Genomic DNA, 19,675 nt, shown 5'->3' with positions numbered 1-19,675 from the left:
CATGAGGTCTCATTTTTAATCTTTGTTTTCTTCATTTAGCTTCAACTACACAAGTAATTAGATATTGCTTAGTCAGAGTAAGAGTATGATTTGCTGATTTGTTAAAAAGAAAATGTAGAATCGGATTTTGAATTTTTACATAAAAACCGATCATCGATCAGATTGTATAAGAAGGATTCTGTATCAAATTGATTTCTGAATTTGGATTTGGATCAGTATCATGCTTTTTTTTTTGTTGAAAACCATGCTGCAACAATAACTTATGCCGGCTCATTTAGGCTCGAATGCAACCATGACTGCCCTTTCAACATTGTAGGGGCAGAGCCAAAAAAATTTCATGAGGAGAGTTGAATTGAAGTTTATAAATTTTGACTATGACCCAAATATCGTTTTTTAAAATTTTTATACAAAACAAATAAAATTTTTTAAAATTTATTAAGGTGGGCCCAGAGCTCATGCGAGCCCTACCTTGCTCCGCCCATGGGACTTTGGATGGTGGATAATCATGCTTACCCAAAATTAGAACCATTAAAGATGTTTACCAATTAAAATAAAAACCAAAATTCATGTAAATTAATTAAAATGAAAAGTCTTAAAATATTTTATAAAATAGATAACAACTGGGACGAGGCAACCTTGAATTGGTCACCGAATCAAATCGGTGGGCTCCTGATACGATTCAAATCGACGGATTCTCACATTGGTCGGAAGCCGGCAATGCCGGAGTCAGCAATGTAACTCGTCCCCAAGATATCGCAGTTATTTGCGTAATTATCTCCGGAAATAACACATATTTATCGTTTTATACTTTTTGAAGTACGACGACGTTTTATTAGTTTTCCGTGTTAGTATATTGTTTTCTCTTCCACATTTACGAATTTTTCTGTCAAAAAAAATATATTGCACCAAACCTTACTGTCATAATAATGGCGATATTTTCCAGGTATTTTGTGTCAAGAAACATTTTGCTTCATTTTCTCGCGAGGGGAATATCCGGTTGCTGATCTAGAGTGGCCCAGCTGCAGGCGAGCGACCATCTTCTCTCTTTCTCTCTCAGTTTACTGTGAGAAATCTGGGGTTCTCTGATCCTTGATCGGTGGGAAAGAGGAAGGCCAGCCGGTTGGAGAAAGCTGCGAAGTTTGGGATTTCAATTTGGTTTCATGGGTGGAGAGAAATTCCAATGAATCCATCCGCTTCCCTCTCTTCTTCCTCGTCGGGTTCTTGGTTATCTGGGATCGTCCGCAGTTACACCGTCAAATCGAGCACGCCCAAGATGGCGAATACAGCAAAATCAGCGTCTGGTGATGCCTCCTTCGGTTCCGGCCAACGGAAAAACCAGCTAGGTGGAGTTCTCTTCAAGTATGGCCCCAACCCCGTCCAGGTATTCTTCTCGTTCTATCTCTGTCTTTCACCTCTCTTTTTAACTGCTGTTGAAGTTTTCTGGGCTTTTGGTTGTGGTGGTGAGGATTTCGTCTAGTCTTTACAGTAGTATTTTTTTTTTTGTCATGATCTGTAACTTTTGGGTTTGGAAATGTTGGAGTTCTTGGTCTTTTTGATTGTTACGCAAATGCTGGACCGAGTTTGGTGAACAGATCCGTGTTTAGTTTTACATTGTCTACATTATACGCAAACAATAATTAGCTTAGTAATAAGAATAGGAGTATATGAACTTAATTGATTAATTGCCTTCGCCATTCCAAGGTTTCGTCTTTGTATTCTCACCATTTGTTAGGTATTGACGTTTCACCTCTTTCCCGCTGAATTTATCTTGTTTCCCAAATCTGAGTTCCTGATTTCTCCCGGATTTTTCTGTTCTGTTGATGCTTCCTGTAGTGGGACTTCGCGAAACACTTTCATGTGTTGGATTTCTTGCTTTGATCTTTCCCTGCACATGCAGTGAGGGAAAAACGTGTGGCCGAGTGACAATGAGCCTCATCATCAAGTTTACTTATGCATAATGTCAATATTGTCTTGGTGAATCTTGAAATTTGAAACATAAAATATTTGAGGACATAAACATTCAGAAGTTGGTCATGTCCTCTTTGGTAGAGGTCTTTGTCGAACGCATTGCTGTCAAAGTCAATGCTGAGCCTACAACGTTGCACTATTGTAGATGTACAAGTACCAGATTTACGGTTTATTATCCTTTCGTGAAGGACAATGGTCAATCCTTTTGTTATTTTAGTCCCGTCAAGGGTGGTCTGTGTGAAATGCTTTGTGTAGTCCTACATGGAACTTTATGCTTGAGGGCACAAAACAATGCAGGCCGCACAATCTTTTCATAGAGAAATTATCAGAAAAAACTCCTCCTGCACAAATTGTAGTAGGTGCCTCTATGTGCAGATATTTTGTTTGATGTCATCACTCTTGTGACGCCATTGCAAATGCTTTGATTTATTGATTATTGCTTCCTTGCTTTTAGTAAACTGTTATTTGAGCTCTTGGCATGTAAGCCCCTCTGTAGCGCTAAAAAAAGAGGATCTCATCATGAAGTGTACTTCCATTTGTGATAACCTTCATGGTCATGCTTTGACAGCATCTAAAGTTCCTATACTTCATCATGCTTATCAGTAGCTGATATGGGGATTTTGTACCTTGATGGTACACGACTTGTCATCTTCAAAGCTATGACGATTTTATATTGGAGTGGACTTCACCATTGTTCATATAGGAAGCTGCACATCCAGAAATGTCAAAGCAAGCTCATACTTGAGGGCTGAGGCAGTTTGTTGTTAAGGCTCTATCCATGATTTATGACTTAGGAAGGGTTTGCTCAAAGCACCTTCAATGTTAAATGCTCCACGAAGTTATAGATGTAATATCCTAGTTAGTCCCATATTGAAGATTATAAGAGATCTTCAAGGACGTATAATTTGGTTGCTAAGTGATTGGTTATCTTGGTTCTTAGCCTTTTTTTTTGCGTGGAAACTAAAGCTGTTAGGAGGCGAGTTAAGATCCATCGGACTAAGGGCCCATGCTCATTGTAGGAGTAGGTCAAGTCATTACATTATTATCATAGCGTTATTCAACACTCAGACTAGGGTCACACACACAGGCATGTGTACCTTAAGGGAGGTGCATTGCAACATCCTAAAAGTTTAATTCCATATTGAAGATTATGAGAGATCTTCAAAAACTTATAAATGGGTTGTTAAGTGATTGGTTATCTTGGTTTGTAACCTTTTTTGGGTGAAAATCGAAGCTGCTAGGGGGCGGGTTGGGATCCTTCAGACTAGGGGCCCAAGCTCAGTATGATAGTCGGTTGGGTCGTTACCATAGTTACCATACAAAGTTGGCAGGTCATAAACAAGCTTGAACGAGTGGCAAAGTGGACAAAGTGGCAATAAACTAATACAGTGGACAATCATGTTAATGCAGCAGACTTTTACTTGCTAAGGCATGATAAGGCTGTCATATGCATATATGTTGCTTAATTATATGTGAAGTTCTGTCAGCCTCTATATCCAAACATGGTAAAGTGATTCAATATCACCTTGTCATCTTCAAGTTTGTTGCTTTTATACACGAGAGGTGCCTCTCACTATGCGCATTAAAATGATGTCATTTCAACACGATAAAGAAAATTGAAAATCACCTGTTTCCGTAGCTTTTCTTGTTGCTATTGATCCACTTATTGCCTTTTCAAAACATATTTGCAGAAAATTATTTAGTTGAAGGTGACATGAAAGTTGGTGTCCACTTCTTAGAAGGTAATTTACCAAATAAAATTACAAGAAACAAGAAGCTTTGGTGATAAATTCATTCTTATTTTGATAGTGTAAATGTGGTGAATAATAACCTTTCTATTGAAAGGATCAGGGAACCAGGAGACTTGTAATTGTTCATCTCGTTTGGATCATAGCATTGAGAACTATGTTGTGCTACATGCCAGACAATGACCTGATGCTCCTATTTGCTTAACTTTGCCACAACTTTTTAGCTGTTACAGCAAATTGAGTTACTTTTTTAATCATTTCCTACGTACCTGAAAAAGTAATCTATTATAAAATGCACTTAGTTTTTAAGATCTCAAGGATTTATTTATAAAATGTCTTGTACCTTTTATTTATATGTGTCTTTTCTTGTCAAGGTTCACAATGTTTTTTCTGCTTTTAATGTTGTAGGTTGCATTCAAAACTGGAGATTTCAAGCAACAAGTTATTTTTATTGGTGGACTTACAGATGGTTTTTTGGCTACAAGGTATGAAGTTCTTTTCCTTCTTATGATATGGGTGCATGCGTGTGGTCTATATATATGTATATATAATACTTTCTTGAGATGCTTATGAACAAGGTTGAAGGTTAAAGACTGTCCTTAAGCTTGTGTACCTAACGCTAGGGCTGGCATTGCTTATATTTGGTTGAGTTGTCTAACAATAAACAATGTGCAATTTTTAATGTGTTTGCACAAAATTTCATGCCATAAACACCTGGTTTTATTGGAAGTTGTGCTTGTCAACCTGATGATTGCTATGCAAAGGCATGTGTATGACACCATGAGTCTTGATTCTATGATGTTGCGCTTGTTATGAGGGAGATCATGAATTTTCTAGGCATTTTCAGAAATTGTAGCTTGCTGATTGCTTCTTTGTTATGCTTTCCAGTTTCTTTTTTTTTTTTGGTGTGAAACCTCTGGGTACCCCTCCGCCAGTTCTAAGCTTTTGTGTTTTTGTGTAATCAATTGACATCTTTCAAATTTTCATCATATCCTACTGTGGTTAAATATGAATTTCATACCTCCAGTCAACTATAACCAATTCCTGCTATAAGTTCTATATTATAATTGTTAGTAAACTATGATATGTTTGTCTGTAAATTAGTATGTTTATTAGTTCTGTAATAGTTTATTTTTTGTCCTTACTTAGAATTCTGTTTCATGAGACCTTTTTCTTTCAGTTATTTGGAACCTCTATCAGTTGCGCTGGAAAGGGAAAAGTGGTCACTTGTTCAGCCCTTATTGTCATCCTCATATACAGGCTATGGCACCTCTAGCTTGAATCAGGTAATACTCTAGTTAGAAATTAGAACTCCCTCTCTCTTTCTCTCTCTCTTTTTTTCCTTAGAAGAAGTTGCAGGTAATACTCTAGTCATCTAGAAAATTGACTAGAGTATTACCTGCTTGCAGTTACATTAGAAAATGAGTGGTTGTTGTTGATATTATGTAAGCATTTAGGTTGAACCTGCTTGCAGGTTTGCACATAATAATTTAACATGTTAAAGGTATCTGCCTGTCATTCGTAGTGATCAGTTGTCAATCAAGCCTTAAGCTTTATCATGCCTTGCCTGAATAATGACACAAAAAGCTGGTGTTATAAGAAGTTGCAGTTACATTAGAAAATGAGTTGTTGTTGTTGATATTATATAAGCATTTAGGTTGAACCTGCTTGCAGATTTACACATAATAATTTAACATGTTAAAGGTATCTGCCTGTCATTCATAGTGATCAGTTGTCAATCAAGCCTTACTTGAACAATGGCATAAAAAGCTGGTCTTGCAAGTTTAGTTAGAAAGTTGGAGTTGCACAAGAAACTGAGGAGTATTTGCTTTTCAATTTTTTTCCTTTTTTTTTTCCCCTTAAGAATTGCATCTGTATGATTGGCATACAGTGTTAGATATACAGATTTCAAATATTGTACTATTCTTAGTACACTTTCTATATATATTCCCCGTATCAGAAGAACAGTCTGCATTTTAGGGTTGAAAATCTTCATTTTCAACTATTTATCTCACATAGATAAATGTTTTAGCATGCCAAGTGGTTCTGCATGTATGCAACAGTAGCATCTCTTAATATATCTATGGTGTTCATGCTATAGGATTTTTTGGAGATTGATCAATTGATTAGCTACTTGATAAACAAGGAAGACTCAGAAGGTGTCATACTGCTTGGCCATAGTACTGGATGCCAGGTAATATATTGGCTAGTTTGATCTAAAACTGAGAGGTTAACTCTAGAAGGATGGTTTATGCTTCTTCATGGATCTAAGTGGGTAGATTATATCTTTGTGTCAGGACATTGTTTATTATATGCGTAGAAACACCGCTTGTTCCAGGGCTGTGCGTGCAGCCATCTTGCAGGTATACCCTGATCTTCTGTCATCTGAAAATCATTAAGTTCATTTGTGATATTTGATGGGATTGTTGCAATTTTGAGTTTTTGATGCATAAATTAAAGTATTAAACTTCTTGCATATTAAAAAAAAAATAGAAGTCTTTAGTCGCGGATGCCATCAATATGCTTGGGTCATGGAAGATATTAGCAGGTTCATCGAATCTTTTTCTTCTTAACAACATTAAATTAATGTGGCACCACTATTTGTACCAGTATAATTAATTAGCTAAGAAAAGGAAAGGCAATTGCCAGTTATCCTTTGGGAGCACAAGGGATCTTTCTTTCTCTGAATATCTTATGATCTCATCTATGGTGAGTCATGACCAAAGTGAAGTATGTGGTAATTCTTGCAGGCAAAATTTGTTAACATCCAAATAAAAATGTATCATGGCAGCTTTATGCACAGAGTTGCTCCACTATGTATTCCTTGTTAAAGGAACTATTTCTGTTGAGAGTTCAAGAAGCAAAGTTGGAGGCTTCTCCATAAGTCATTTACTTTATCATTAATTGGACATAAACTAAAAAATTGTGGTCCAAGGAGCAAGCCAATGCATAAGGCTTTTTTTTGTTTCTTGATAACGTTATCTTACTGTTCACTGTTCTGGAAAGTCTTGTTAGATGTGAATTGGTCATCTGTTCTTATGCAAATTCCTTTGCATAAGTTTAAATTTTTTACTGTGAACTTCTATTTTCAGACTAAACTGTAGTACATAAATTTTACGGATTTGAGAGTGTCCATGACCTATTTCCCTCCTTTCATGCATTGACATGGTCATGCATATGGTAAATGTGATGTCCCTCAACTTTGCTAGCATAATCTTTATTTTATTCTACAGGCACCAGTTAGTGATCGAGAATATCGAGCAACTCTGCCTGAAACTGCTGCAATGATTGATCTGGCTGCAAAAATGATCAGCGAAGGTCGAGAGATGGAATTAATGCCCAGGGAAGCAAATCCTGAAGCTCCCATAACTGCTTATAGGTGGGAGATGTAACAGAATACCCATCTTTGGGTTTTCCCATTTTTTGGGTGTCACCTAGCACTAGCAGCCTATGTTAATGTCACTAGAACAATTAGTTGATCTCAATATCTGGTCCTTGAGAGAAAACTTTTTTCTCTCATCGGGCTAACTGTTGCATTAACTTTCGCAAATTTTCTACTTTTAGTTTTTTCTGGAGTTCTAACATGTTAAATTCTCTTGGCGTAGACCTAGAGGAGTCTTTAGTTCGATACTCAAAGTGAAGACAATTATTATGTTAGGATGTTTGTGCAGATTAGTTATCTTTTGCATGTTTAGATGTGGTGTGGTCTTTAGGTGCTGAGATGTGGATAACAAGAAAAGGAGCATTATATTTGTACATCAAATTTGCCATAATACATTTATCTCAACATATATAATAGCTAGCGGGTCATTTTGTGATGTAACTATAAGTGGTATCTAATCAAAACGTTTGTGTCAGTACAGCTATCCTCCTTATCATAGGCACATGCTTTCTTGTGCAGATATCACTCGCTCTGTGCTTATATGGGAGATGATGACATGTTCAGTTCAGACCTTAGTGATGATCAATTAAGATTAAGGATTGGCCATATGTCTAATACAGCTTGTCAGGTACCAGTGCCCCTTTAAAACTACTCGTTTATGTTTGTTAGTTTAAGCTTTGTATTATTTGACTAACTTAGAACTTGAATTTCAAGTGTTTGACGAAGAACTTACAATCCTTTTTGGTCTATGTACATTGGCTACCTCAACGTGTCATTGTGTACAACTTTCTCGTGTTGTTTCTAACTTTCTAGTATTGTTAGATGCTGGTATTAAATGCTTCTGGACGGTGCTATGTGGTATAGTCTATTGCTCTGGGTAATACAATTATGAAGTGTATGTACATCCAGAAACAAGTCTGTAGAACTTGTAGGATTTTGGTGTATTACAACCTACATTTTATACAACAATTTTTCTCTTTGTTACCTACAGAACCCATTCATTTGCAGAAGGGCATATATTTATGGGTGTGGGTGTGTGGGTGTGCAAAAAATGGAGCAAACAACATAGCATGCTTGGTTCCTTCTTTGAAAATCAACCATCTTCGGGTGAATCATACACACCAACATCAACATCATACCTATGTCGAGTAACTGTTAACTTAATCATTCAGGAAAATGAACAAGGCTAAGACTTGACAAATAGGATATCTCTGAGTATATGAGAAGAAGTGGTGTGTGTGTTGGCTGACTGCAGCCCTGAAATTTTGAAATCAAATGCTATTGGTCATCAAGTACACCAGTTGAAACTTGAAAGCTTTTAAATAGTGAATTTTTCACAATGGCGGGCCATAGTGGTGTTTCTATTGAGAGCCATCATTAGTGGAAGTTATTTTCAGTAGGTCAAGGACCAGTTCATGTGAAGCAAAGAGAACTTTTGACAATGGCACACGATAGTGGTGTACCTATCAAGAGTCATCATTAGTGGAAGTTGTCTTCAGTAGATCAAGGGCAGGCGCCTGTATCTAAAATTCAACCTGTCAGAATTGACACCCTGAAAGAACAAAGAATGAATGGGAAGTGAATATAACCTCGTAGGCTAGTGGTGTTTATGACCTGTTACTGGGAATGGAACCTTGTGGGTTATTATAATTTAAAATATGATATAATTTTTCTTTTTGGTTTTTTAAGGAAAGGCTTTTGCATTCATATGCATCATTTTGTGTCACTTCCTCTTCCAGGTGCTTAATAATTTGAGACATTAATTATAGGTCATCTTCTCCATGGCTGACGAATATGTACCTGATTATGTTGATAAGAAAGCCCTAGTTGAGAGGTATTCTTTTCCTTTTTTTTTTTTTTTCTTAAAGTTGATTTCATGTTATCTGGCCTGTTTGTCTACTGGGCCTCACTCTTTCCCCCTTTGCAGGATATGTAGAGCCATGGGAGGAGCTGAGAAAGTTGAGATAGAGTGGGGGAATCATTCCCTTTCTAACCGAGTCGAAGAAGCAGTGCAAGCAATTTTAGATTTTGTTAAGAGAGAGGTGCCAAAAGGCTGGGATGACCCCTGGAGCTAGTTTTGCACCCCCTATTCCTGCATTTGATTCGTCCCATCGAACCATAGAATTTTTGCCGTCTCATTGTTTGCCTTCTCCGTTGTGCCGTTCATCTTGTATCATCCTATTTCTTAGCTGCACGCTCAATTTACTTCCATTTTTTCCTCATCAAATAAGTCATTTCTTATTTTTCAGACTAAGTTTCACCGAACCGTTTACGGAACAAAACAGTAAAATTATTTCTCGCTAAAATCTACATCCTGCACTGCCTTGGGGCTAAACTTTTTGATAGAGGTCCATTATGAGTCATGGTGGTCCAATATCTTGCCTACAGTGAACCTTGCACCCTGGGCCCTGTCTGGTCCAGCCCTAATTTCTGGACGTTGCTATTGTCTTGTTTTACTGTCTCTGTAAGTGTAGAACTTATCTAGCACCCCCATTCTTTTGTAGAACAAGTTCCAATAGGAATGTGGTCCGGAACCCAGACTGAATCTTCCTCACCTCAGATTATGTACTTAAAACACCAGTTTACAGAAGAGTTGGTATATATGGGGCGTTTGGCAATAGGCACAACGACGGTCAGGCCCCGGCCTGTAACGAGTTGAGCTCGGTCGCTAAAACGAATTGCAGGCCCAAACTAACCAGTCGGGGGCCCCGGCAGCCAGCAGGGCACAGCGAGGCTACCAGTTGCTCTCCCCCAACTAGTTCCCAGCCCCACTGAAGCCATCCTTATCAAATATTGGTTGGCCTGCTTGCCAAACGGACAGTTTTGAATATACATCTTACAATAAAAGAGTTTTATTTATTAAATAATTTAAACTATTGGTTACTAAATTTAAAACAAAAAAATTAACATCTATATGAAAATAGGCAGTCAACAGAAGCTATCTATATATATATGTACAAATATATGTTGAAGTTTCAATATAGGTTGCATTTGATAGCTTCGGATTCTACATTCAAGGCTGCAAAAAAATTGTCTTTTGGGAGATTCTTAGTTTAAATAAACTGTTTAAATCCATGCTACATGTTAAAAACTATATATTTAAAGATCTTAAATCCATAGCATTATGGACTGTCTTCTAGAATCTTTGATGTAATATATGCAATTCTTTTTCTTTTCACCATTTATAGACAACTGCTGCTTCACGTGACTTGCAGTCATCGAGAAACCTCTAATCACTCCTGTGAAAAGTTGGAAGTTTGCATATGAAAAAGGAACGGTGATATGTTATGGCCATTGACAACGGACCAAGGTTTGTTTTACAATGTGCCAAACCCCTTTAAATCATTATTTAAGACAAGTTAAGAGGTGTTTTTAATTTGGCAATTACGAATAATAATAATTCTTCTTAACGATCGTTTTTTAAAAACAAAAGTAAAAAAAAAAAAAAAATGTAGGCTAGATTTTTTCTTCTTCCAAAAAAATCAATGCGGTCAGAGTCAAGATCCACGGAGTTTGGGGCAAGTGGGCCAAGAGTACTTTGAAAACGTTGGAGCTTTTCATGGTAGTCGACCAGCTTTGAATCGAATGTTAAATTATTTTAACTGATCCGAATCTGACCTGTTTAATTGAACCACGCACCTCTTCTCATTAGAAAAAAAAAAAAAACTTTTCACTCAAAGCAGATGCACTTTTCCTACAGATTTCTTATGAACAAGTCAGCTTTCAGATAAAGATCACTTGATATCTTAGGGGCGCTTGATTTCTTCGAATTTTAAATCCAAGGATAATGAGATAATGGACGTGACATGCCTTTGTTGATACTAGAAAAGATTAATTGTAAAATGACATTGTTTATTAAATTAAAGATTTCAAATTAGACCTAAGATTCAAACTTAAATTCATATTTTACTTTTTCGCATTAAAAAAAAAAGTAGAATTTAAGATGGGAGAAGGGAGGTTTGATTTTAAATTCAAAGTTTTTGAATCTTCAAGATCTTAAATCCGACGGGATGTGAATTGTTGTCGGATGAAGTGTGGTTTAGATTAAGAACAAAAGAATCTTAAGCCCATAAGATCAGCCACATGTGAGAATGTTTCCATATTTTTTTTATAACGGAGTTAATTAAGTCGAGTCAAAAGTAAGAGCTCCGGTATTTTTGGAAAATTGACTCGCGATCCAACATCATGATAATTTACAAGAATAGCCAACACTGTTTTTGTAATTTCCACTGAACGGAACCAATACTTTACTCAAGTTCGGTTCGAGCTTGATTTCATTGCCGCCACGCAGCGGGGTTTCGTGGAATTCTGTTCGTACAGATCAGGGGCATATCGGTAATTGAGCGTTTCGTCTTCTCGACCCGGCGCTCCGGATATACAGCGGCGGAACAGCGAGCCACCAGAAACCGTGCAGCAGCCAAAGACTCGCCCTGTTTTCTTTGTCCCATCTTTCGGCCATTTTGTAATTAATTTATTGATCGAGGAAGAAGAGAAGGAAAATACAGACTCTTGCGGAGAGAGAGGAGGAGGAGGAGATGCTCCCGATCGAATGGATAGGAGCGACGGGGATGATGACGATGGGGAGGGGTGGAAGCGGATTACTGAAAACGGAGGACGTAAAGTTCGGGTCCTTCTGGTGGTTCGCCGACGCCGGGATCTCCTGCTTCCTGGTGCTCTTCGCCGGAATCATGTCGGGCCTCACGCTCGGTCTCATGTCCCTCGGACTTGTTGACCTGGAGATCCTCGAGCGCAGCGGCACCCCTGTCGAGAAGAAGCAGGCCGGTGCGCTCTCCCTTCCTTCTCTTTATCTTTGAATCCAGATCCTCTTGATCGTCTTGCTTCTGCTTCTGCTTCTTCTCCTTGTCTCTCGTGGTGGATTCTGTCACTTCTTATTTCTTTTCTCCTCGATGTTAGGCTTGTTTTGTGTAACGTATATGTTTAAGTCTCCGTAAAATCTGTTTATATATCTTCTCTTCACCTTCCCGTTCCTCTCCCATTGCTTCCTCTTCCCTCGTATCTCAGGAATTTGCGTGTGTAGTCTACGATATTTAATACTGTCTTACTGAATGGTGCACAAATTGTGAATTCGATGTACTTTTGTTCTGTTGCTTGTGGTTTCTATGCACCTTTATAATAAATACAATAATGATAGTAACAAAACTAGTAATTTGTTGGATTCTTTTTTTGTCAATTTTCAGTTTTTCTGCTTTCAGTTTTATCTTTTGATGCTTTCCTTTTTCAGGGATTTGAAATCAAAACTCGACTGTAGCGTGTGTATTTACGTATAAGTTCTTCTGGAAATTTAATCATACTAGTAGTGTCAATAGCAATTGGCATTTAAAATTTATGGCTTTGGATGAATTGTTATCCTTTTGTGGTGCTCAAACGGGTTTCTATCTGCAGCTGCCATCCTTCCAGTTGTTCAGAAACAACATCAACTTCTTGTGACGCTACTTCTGTGCAATGCATGTGCCATGGAGGTATTCACTTTGCTGCTTTTGACAAAAACATATATGCTGATGGCATAGACTACTGTTGATCTGTTCTCTGTGATTGTGTCGGGTTTCTTTTGCATTCACACATAATTTTAGTGAAACTGCATCGTGGACTTCTTATTGTACCTCATCCTCGTAAGTTCATAGTTGTTGTATTATTGAATGGCTGTACATCACCTTGCCAGCTGGTGTATATACTGACATGATTATTGTTCACAGTGTTTCATTGACTTCATGTCGTTCTTCATCATCATATCTGAATGTTGTATTGACGATATAGTACTCAGAGGGCTAGATGGGTGGCTTACGGCCTTAAAGCTGAAGGAGCTCAGGAGTTTGAGTTCAATACCCAGGGGATTCTCTCGTGTCAATCTCTCAAGAATCTGCCTATTGTTAATGAAAAGGATAAGGAAAAAGTTATTGCACGTGTCACCTAATCAGCTTCAACTCTTTATCATCCTCAATTCTAATATTATATTGTTATAGTACTACTATATTAGTTAGAGAATGATTTATGCGAACTGTTTCAGCAACTACTTGTCATTCTTCATCTCATGGTATTGTAGTACGGGGAAAAAATTAGAACAAAAACAACAAACACTACACATGTGAGAACCTTTATGCACTTGTAGAGAAGTTCAAACTTCAAATTCATTGATCGTAAAAATAATGCCAATAAATCATCAACACCAATGCAGAGAACTGGGGAATATTTTAGCTGGTGGTTCTGGGGATGTGAGTTCATTTGTATTGCATTGGCTCCATTTTCACTTCCAACCGAGTTCTGTTGTATCCTAACCAAGTACTTGTTTAAAATAGAGATATTCATCTTTCCATAGTCAGATGCATGAGCTCTATGACTTTTTGGAAGATATGGAGGATAATAATTAGGGATGTGAAACTAATTTTATCATTGTGTATAAATATAAACTGTACAGAGAAGATATCTTCCTGCATGCATTTAGATATGGATAACTGATCATGATTGGAAATAACGTATTTGGATTTTCTATCTGTTCCTTTTTTCAGGCGCTTCCAATTTACCTGGACAAACTTTTCAATCCATTTGTTGCAGTGGTCTTGTCTGTAACTTTTGTCTTAGCTTTTGGAGAGGTATGCTGCAAACCCAGTATCTAGGGGCACAGCTTATAGGAATATCTAGCTTATCCTTCTATATGTTCTGTCTCTGCTTTTAACCGGATATAGATTTAATCAAATGATTTTTGTTTCTATTGTACAATATTTCCAGGTTATTCCCCAGGCCATCTGCTCAAGGTATGGGCTTGCTGTAGGAGCAAATTTTGTTTGGCTTGTCCGTATTCTGATGATAATTTGCTATCCCATAGCCTATCCTATTGGGAAGGTGATTTCTCTGCTCAATAACCTTTATCTTTTATGTACAAGCTGCAAAACAATGTTATCAATTTTTATTGGTTTTATGTTAAATATTAGTGTCTGTGCACTGTCAGAAGTCTGAACTATGTCTAGGGCTTCAGCTTAGGACCTTCAAGTTGGGGGAGGCCAAGCTGATAACCAGTGTCCATCCCTTGTCGTAGTCTTCTAGGGGCCTGCCCAACCCCAGTTGCCAATACATTAAGAAAAGGAAAAAGGGAAAATCTCCACTAGAAATGTGATTTCCAGATAATGGAGATGTATCCTTTGCTTATTTTGCAAATGTCTTGACTATTTTTGAATATCTTGTGACAAGTTGAAACCTAGAAACCAATCTTTTCTGGAGATTTTAGCTGGGCTAATCAAAATAGAAGTTATTTGAATGGTGTCTCTTTATTTGTCAATAATGAGCTGTCCTTTTTTAGGTTCTGGACTTTGTGCTTGGGCATAATGAATCTGCACTCTTCAGGCGTGCTCAATTAAAAGCCCTTGTTTCTATTCACGGTAAAGAGGTATCTTACTTGTCAACAAAATTTTTATATTCATATTATGGCATTCTGGATGCCGGTGATAATTCCTGCTCCCTAGGCCTGTATCACTGATCCATGTTCTGCAATTTTGTTTGTCTGCTTGTTCCTAGGCTGGTAAGGGTGGTGAATTAACACATGATGAGACAACAATCATAAGTGGTGCACTTGATCTGACTGAAAAGGTACAAACGCTAAAGTTGTCCGGCCTTTTTCATGAAAGCAGCATTATTTTGCTAGCATACTTCTCACCTAGTATAGTCACAAGCAATGGGGAACTCATTTTGGCTTTATAGTTTGTAGTTAGATGCCTTAATCACGGAAAAGAGAAACGAACATTAAGTTGATTCTCCAATTGTCCTCATTTATATATCATATTATGGACAGGGTAGAACACATGTACTCTCTTTTTGTGTTTTTTCCCTCTTTAAATTGAAGCTATGCTCTGCCTTTCTCTATTTAGGCTTTCCTTGATTGAAGCTAGGCTCTGCCTTTCTCTATTTAGGTTTTTCTTCTCATTTTTGGGGCACATACTGTGGTTAGCTGGATGCTAAACTTAGTTTGTTCCTTCTAGTGGCTAATAGATGTGATGTGGCACATTTCCTTTTTTAAAATCTTTCCAAATATGTAAAATAAAAGCTTTTGAGATTTTTTTCTTCATCGAAGAAATGTCATGCAATTAATTAATGGCTTATATGTTTATGTAGAGCTGAAATGGTGATCCCTGATGTATTAGAGTAGTGTTTACTAGGAAGTATGAGCAGCAGAGTTGTCTCCTTCCTACGACTGTGATCTTAAGCAGAAAGTAGAAACATGATCGAACTTGAGCATTATGAAAATTTGATGCCTCTTTATATTGGAAGCTTGTACTTGTTTCTAACTTGACATCCTAATTCCTATGTATGCATGAAGGAGTATAGAATCTAACATTTGTGTTCTCATGTTCTTTGATGTGACTGAACAGACTGCTGAGGAGGCCATGACACCAATAGAATCAACGTTTTCCTTGGATGTTGACTCCAAGTTGGATTGGTGAGACTGTTGGTTTATATTCGGAGATCATATTATTGCATATGTTTGTTTGTTGAGATTAGTTGGGATATCTAACAGTTCATGAGATAATAATGAACGATTGCACTAGATGATTTGTTAGTTGTGATGAATGTTGTGAACCACAATTCTTATATGGGTGTTCAAAATCAGGGAAGCAATGGGAAAAATCCTTGCTAGGGGACACAGTCGAGTTCCTGTGTACTCGGGCAACCCAAAAAACATAATTGGGCTTCTCCTGGTAAGTTGGGATTACAAAGAAGGGCTAACTTTTTGCTTGCTTGTCTTTGCTAAATCCGAACATATAATTTTGGTAGGTGAAAAGTCTTCTAACAGTGCGAGCTGAGACAGAGACTCCTGTCAGTGCTGTTTCTATCAGGAGAATCCCAAGGTATGTGTACTAGAATTGACTTTGCAATGTCCATAGCTGGTAACTTGGTGTGGCCTATTATTTTTTAACCTTCTTTAAACAGGGTTCCAGCTGACATGCCGCTGTATGACATCTTGAACGAATTTCAAAAAGGAAGCAGCCACATGGCTGCTGTAGTGAAGACTAAAGCAAAGGCTAGAAATCCTCCAGTAACTGAAGATGGTGAGAATGCTGAAGAGAATAAACTTAGGACTACAGATGCTTCCCCTACTTCTCCGTTGCTGCACACACAGGATGAGAATTCAGAGCAGTATATTGATGTGGAGAAAGGGACAAATACAGTGGACTCTCCAAATAAGAAACCCTCTTCTCAGCTGATCGATTGTGGATTCAATGCTGATGCACAACTATCAGAGGACATTGAAGATGAAGAAGTCATTGGTATCATTACGCTGGAGGATGTGTTTGAAGAACTTTTGCAGGTAAATAAATATATGCATATGTACGTACATACATATGTGGTGTCATTGTGTATGTTTCATATGTGCCCGTTCATCATTTTATGTCCAAGTATGTTGACATTAGTTGCTGTCATTTGCTTCTTTCTCCTCCCAATGTGAGCCATATCTTCTAATTCCCACAAACCGTACCACATTGCGTGTGAGACTCCTATAGCATGCCAAAATATTTCTAACAAGTAGTCCTAATTTCTCTCGTAACCAATTAAAATTGTAATTTTACGCCTAGGCTTAGTCACATAGGTACGGGGAAGTGGGCAGGGGAACAACAATTTTAGAAAATCTTGGTATGGAGAGTGTACGGTAAGAAAAGTATGTGTGTCTATATACATATATAAACACATAATTAAGACAATGTTTAATAGTTCCTACATATAATGTCATAAAGCATAAATAGACTAACAAAATATGGTTAAAACGTAAGAAAAAATGTAGTTGGGGTAAGAAAAAAACGGTAGTTTGGATCAGTTCCAACCCAGAACCGATCAAAGTGTGCCAACAGCATACTGCCATACTGGTATTGGCATACCACCATAACAGTACTGGTTGGTGGGCATAACCCACATACCTATGTGAAGCCATACTGGTATTGGCATACCACCGTAACAGTATTTGCATTCTTCTAGCTCCTATACCTATACTCTGTACTAAGTTGCCTGCTCGGCTACCTCTGACATGAACAGAAGTGCTAATATCTCTCTTAACTGGTAGAATTAACTTTTTATGTCTTCTACAATGCAGGAAGAGATTGTGGACGAGACTGATGAATACGTTGATGTGCATAAAAGGTATAAGAAGTAGTTTGCCTGCATGCATTCTGCCATTTGACAGAACCTCCAAACGTTGTTCTGTTGACTGTGGAGCAGGATTCCCAGGCTTCACGCTATGCATGCAGTCAGATTGCACCGTATCTCATCCATTTGTAAATTTTATACACAAAAATATTGCTGTTCTGCATCTTGTGTTAAAAATTCTGAAGGAAATTAACTTCTTCTGCAATGATTATTTCCTTCATTTATTTATGCCATCCTTCCACTTGTGCACTTATATGATGGTATTGCCTCTTAGTTTAACCACCTACTTTTGAGTTTGAAAATGTTCTTCTATTCCTTCTCCCAATAGGAGGTGTATGAGATCAAGTCCAACATTACATTCAGCTTGAGGCCCTAGCTTGACCTGCCACCATTTAACAGCCAACCCATCCACATAGACAGGCTACATGAAGCCCCAGAGGGAAAAAGAAAAAGAAATCCTCAAGAAACTTCTACTAATTGATGTTTTGATATTATATGTCCCTTCTCATTGAAAATATATTTTCCATTAATATATTTTATGTCCATTATTTTATATATGAATTGTCTATATTGTGCTTATATTCCAACATCAATCTCTCACTCACTCTCTCATGCACACACATATTCTGATTTTCTGGAATGATTTTTTTTTCATTTTTATTTATTTAATATCCTGGTTGAAGCTGCACAGTCCTGCATATACTTGACGTAGTTATAACCTGGAAGATGATGTATTTGCAGGATTCGTGTTGCTGCTGCTGCTGCTGCTTCATCTGTTGCACGAGCCCCATCTGCCCGGAGATTGACTGGACAAAAGCCAGTACGTAATTATGTTCAAAGTGCCTCATGTTCTCTGCTTCTATGCTCAGATGACCTGAGCCTAAGTTAGATTTTTTTTTTTTTTTACAAACATGGATTTTTCTACAAGTAGTTGCGAATGCTTAGTTCTTTCTTGATTTTCTTTCCTGGAAAAAATTCAATTCCTCTTACCCTACATTCTTTAGGTAAATGCTTGGAAAAAGAAAAGAATCTGCCCATATGACAGCCAGTTGAAAATAGTTATGGAGTCTCCCACTCAGATTAGAAATCATTTCCACCATGTCACACACTTTGAATACAGAAGGCTTCTGTTATAAGGGGTTTACTTGGAGCCCTGTCAATGGAAGGTTCACGTGTTTAGTCATCTTTCCGTGATTGCTCCTTGTTTGTTAGCTGTCATTTTCCTCATTTTTCTATCCTCAATTCTGAATGTGTCCTTTTCTATTGTTATCCTTGTCTGTTATGTTTTGACCACGATAAGTGCTTTTCTTTGCTGATTGTCATTCTATTCATTGGAAGTAATTGTCCAAGTGTTCTGCCTTTTAACCTCTTGTCATTTTCGCTTTTTCATTTCAATTTTTTTAATGTCTTTAGCATGGTTTTGCTGATAACAAATCCTTCTCCAGGGTGCATCAAATAGACAAGGTCCACTCCTGAACTCAGTCCAAAAGAACCTTTCAGATGAAGAACCAAACTCAGCAAGGTCCCAAGAACCCAACTCAGCAAGGTCCCAAGAACCCAACTCAGCAAGGTCTCTAGGGCAGAACTCGGCAAGAAACCAAGTCAGTTTCCTGGAGCCGCTGCTGGGCACAAAAACAGGATAGCTGTACAAGGAACTATGGAAATCCACTGGGTTTTCTTCCACGCTATATCAGTCCGGTTTAATTCCTTGTAAAATGGTTCATAGGGATGTATGGGGAAAAAAGTAAAGATGGGTTTGATGGCTCAAACTCATGTCTAAGCTTTTAGTTTAGGCTATTGTTACTATTTTTTTTTTTTTTTCATTTGTATGTAGTTTTCTTTTACAGGAGAAACATAAAAGCCCCTTCTCTCGCATGCACCAACTTTGATTTTGGCCTTTTTTGTAACATTTACTTTCCTTCACTTCCTTGGTCCACGAGTACCTTCACCTTTGGATGGTCCAAAAGGAAAGCTCCTTTCTCTACATGGAAACTGCACCTTATTCCAACCTTCTGTTGATCTACAAGAACACATTCTATGCCTTTAAAATTTCAATCACCTTTCAACTTCTAATGTTCATTTCACGGGCTACTTCAATAACTGGAGTCCATATAACAGTTCGTTTACTCCCCCTATAAGTTAGTTGACCTTGAAGCATTTTGACATCGAAAAGGCTATATCCCCTTTAATATCCAACAAAATCTAATTTTGACTGCTCAGAAAAATCGTGTAAAGTGCTTATTACTCATACAAATGAGCACGATGAACTGAATATAATAATGGGTATTTTCTACCTCAACTTATTTAAGCTCATTGGCCAGGCGCCAGCAGGTGGCTGGTCACTAATTCGAGTGGCATGGGCATCACCCCATGGGTAAGCTGAAGCGGACACAGGCCCTAGTGACGCGGTACTAGCCTCTGACTCTCCCGG

The 19,675-nt window shown here is 37.8% G+C and overlaps 2 protein-coding genes across 3 annotated transcripts; both read left to right on the top strand.

The window, feature by feature from the left end:
* The first annotated feature begins 960 nt into the window (after nt 1–960).
* Nucleotides 961–9,346, top strand: LOC116261562 (UPF0613 protein PB24D3.06c). 2 transcript variants are annotated; one of them, XR_007574227.1, is made up of 9 exons: nt 961–1,381; nt 4,125–4,201; nt 4,897–5,002; nt 5,818–5,910; nt 6,014–6,079; nt 6,950–7,095; nt 7,618–7,726; nt 8,838–8,932; nt 9,026–9,041. XR_007574227.1 is itself a non-coding variant. In XM_031640386.1 (9 exons), exons 1-9 carry the CDS (start codon nt 1,181–1,183, stop codon nt 9,171–9,173), a joined length of 1,011 nt encoding a protein of 336 aa, XP_031496246.1. In that variant the 5' UTR covers nt 962–1,180; the 3' UTR covers nt 9,174–9,346. The 2 variants fall into 2 exon arrangements, 1 of the variants encoding a protein (XP_031496246.1); XM_031640386.1 differs by having other exon boundaries at nt 962–1,381; nt 8,868–8,932; nt 9,026–9,346.
* A 2,103-nt stretch (nt 9,347–11,449) lies between these two features.
* On the top strand, nt 11,450–19,252 carry LOC116261561 (DUF21 domain-containing protein At4g14240-like). Its single transcript, XM_031640385.2, has 13 exons — nt 11,450–11,880; nt 12,502–12,578; nt 13,623–13,706; nt 13,843–13,956; nt 14,411–14,497; nt 14,626–14,697; nt 15,477–15,544; nt 15,716–15,803; nt 15,880–15,953; nt 16,036–16,414; nt 17,192–17,238; nt 17,986–18,064; nt 18,690–19,252. Exons 1-13 carry the CDS (start codon nt 11,634–11,636, stop codon nt 18,885–18,887), a joined length of 1,614 nt encoding a protein of 537 aa, XP_031496245.1. The 5' UTR covers nt 11,450–11,633; the 3' UTR covers nt 18,888–19,252.
* Nucleotides 19,253–19,675: the final 423 nt, after the last annotated feature.

The sequence above is a fragment of the Nymphaea colorata genome, chromosome 9 (genome assembly GCF_008831285.2).
Source record: "Nymphaea colorata isolate Beijing-Zhang1983 chromosome 9, ASM883128v2, whole genome shotgun sequence".
Taxonomy (NCBI): Eukaryota; Viridiplantae; Streptophyta; class Magnoliopsida; order Nymphaeales; family Nymphaeaceae; genus Nymphaea; species Nymphaea colorata.
This window is presented reverse-complemented; position numbering and strand designations above follow the sequence as displayed.

Coding starts and splice junctions, on each gene's coding strand:
- LOC116261562 (XM_031640386.1), top strand. CDS start 1,181: ATGAATCCATCCGCTTCCCTCTCTTCTTCCTCGTCGGGTTCTTGGTTA. Junction 1,382..4,124: donor ATGGCCCCAACCCCGTCCAG/GTATTCTTCTCG, acceptor TTAATGTTGTAG/GTTGCATTCAAAACTGGAGA. Junction 8,933..9,025: donor AAGAAAGCCCTAGTTGAGAG/GTATTCTTTTCC, acceptor CCCCCTTTGCAG/GATATGTAGAGCCATGGGAG.
- LOC116261561 (XM_031640385.2), top strand. CDS start 11,634: ATGCTCCCGATCGAATGGATAGGAGCGACGGGGATGATGACGATGGGG. Junction 16,415..17,191: donor TGTTTGAAGAACTTTTGCAG/GTAAATAAATAT, acceptor TCTACAATGCAG/GAAGAGATTGTGGACGAGAC. Junction 17,239..17,985: donor TACGTTGATGTGCATAAAAG/GTATAAGAAGTA, acceptor ATGTATTTGCAG/GATTCGTGTTGCTGCTGCTG.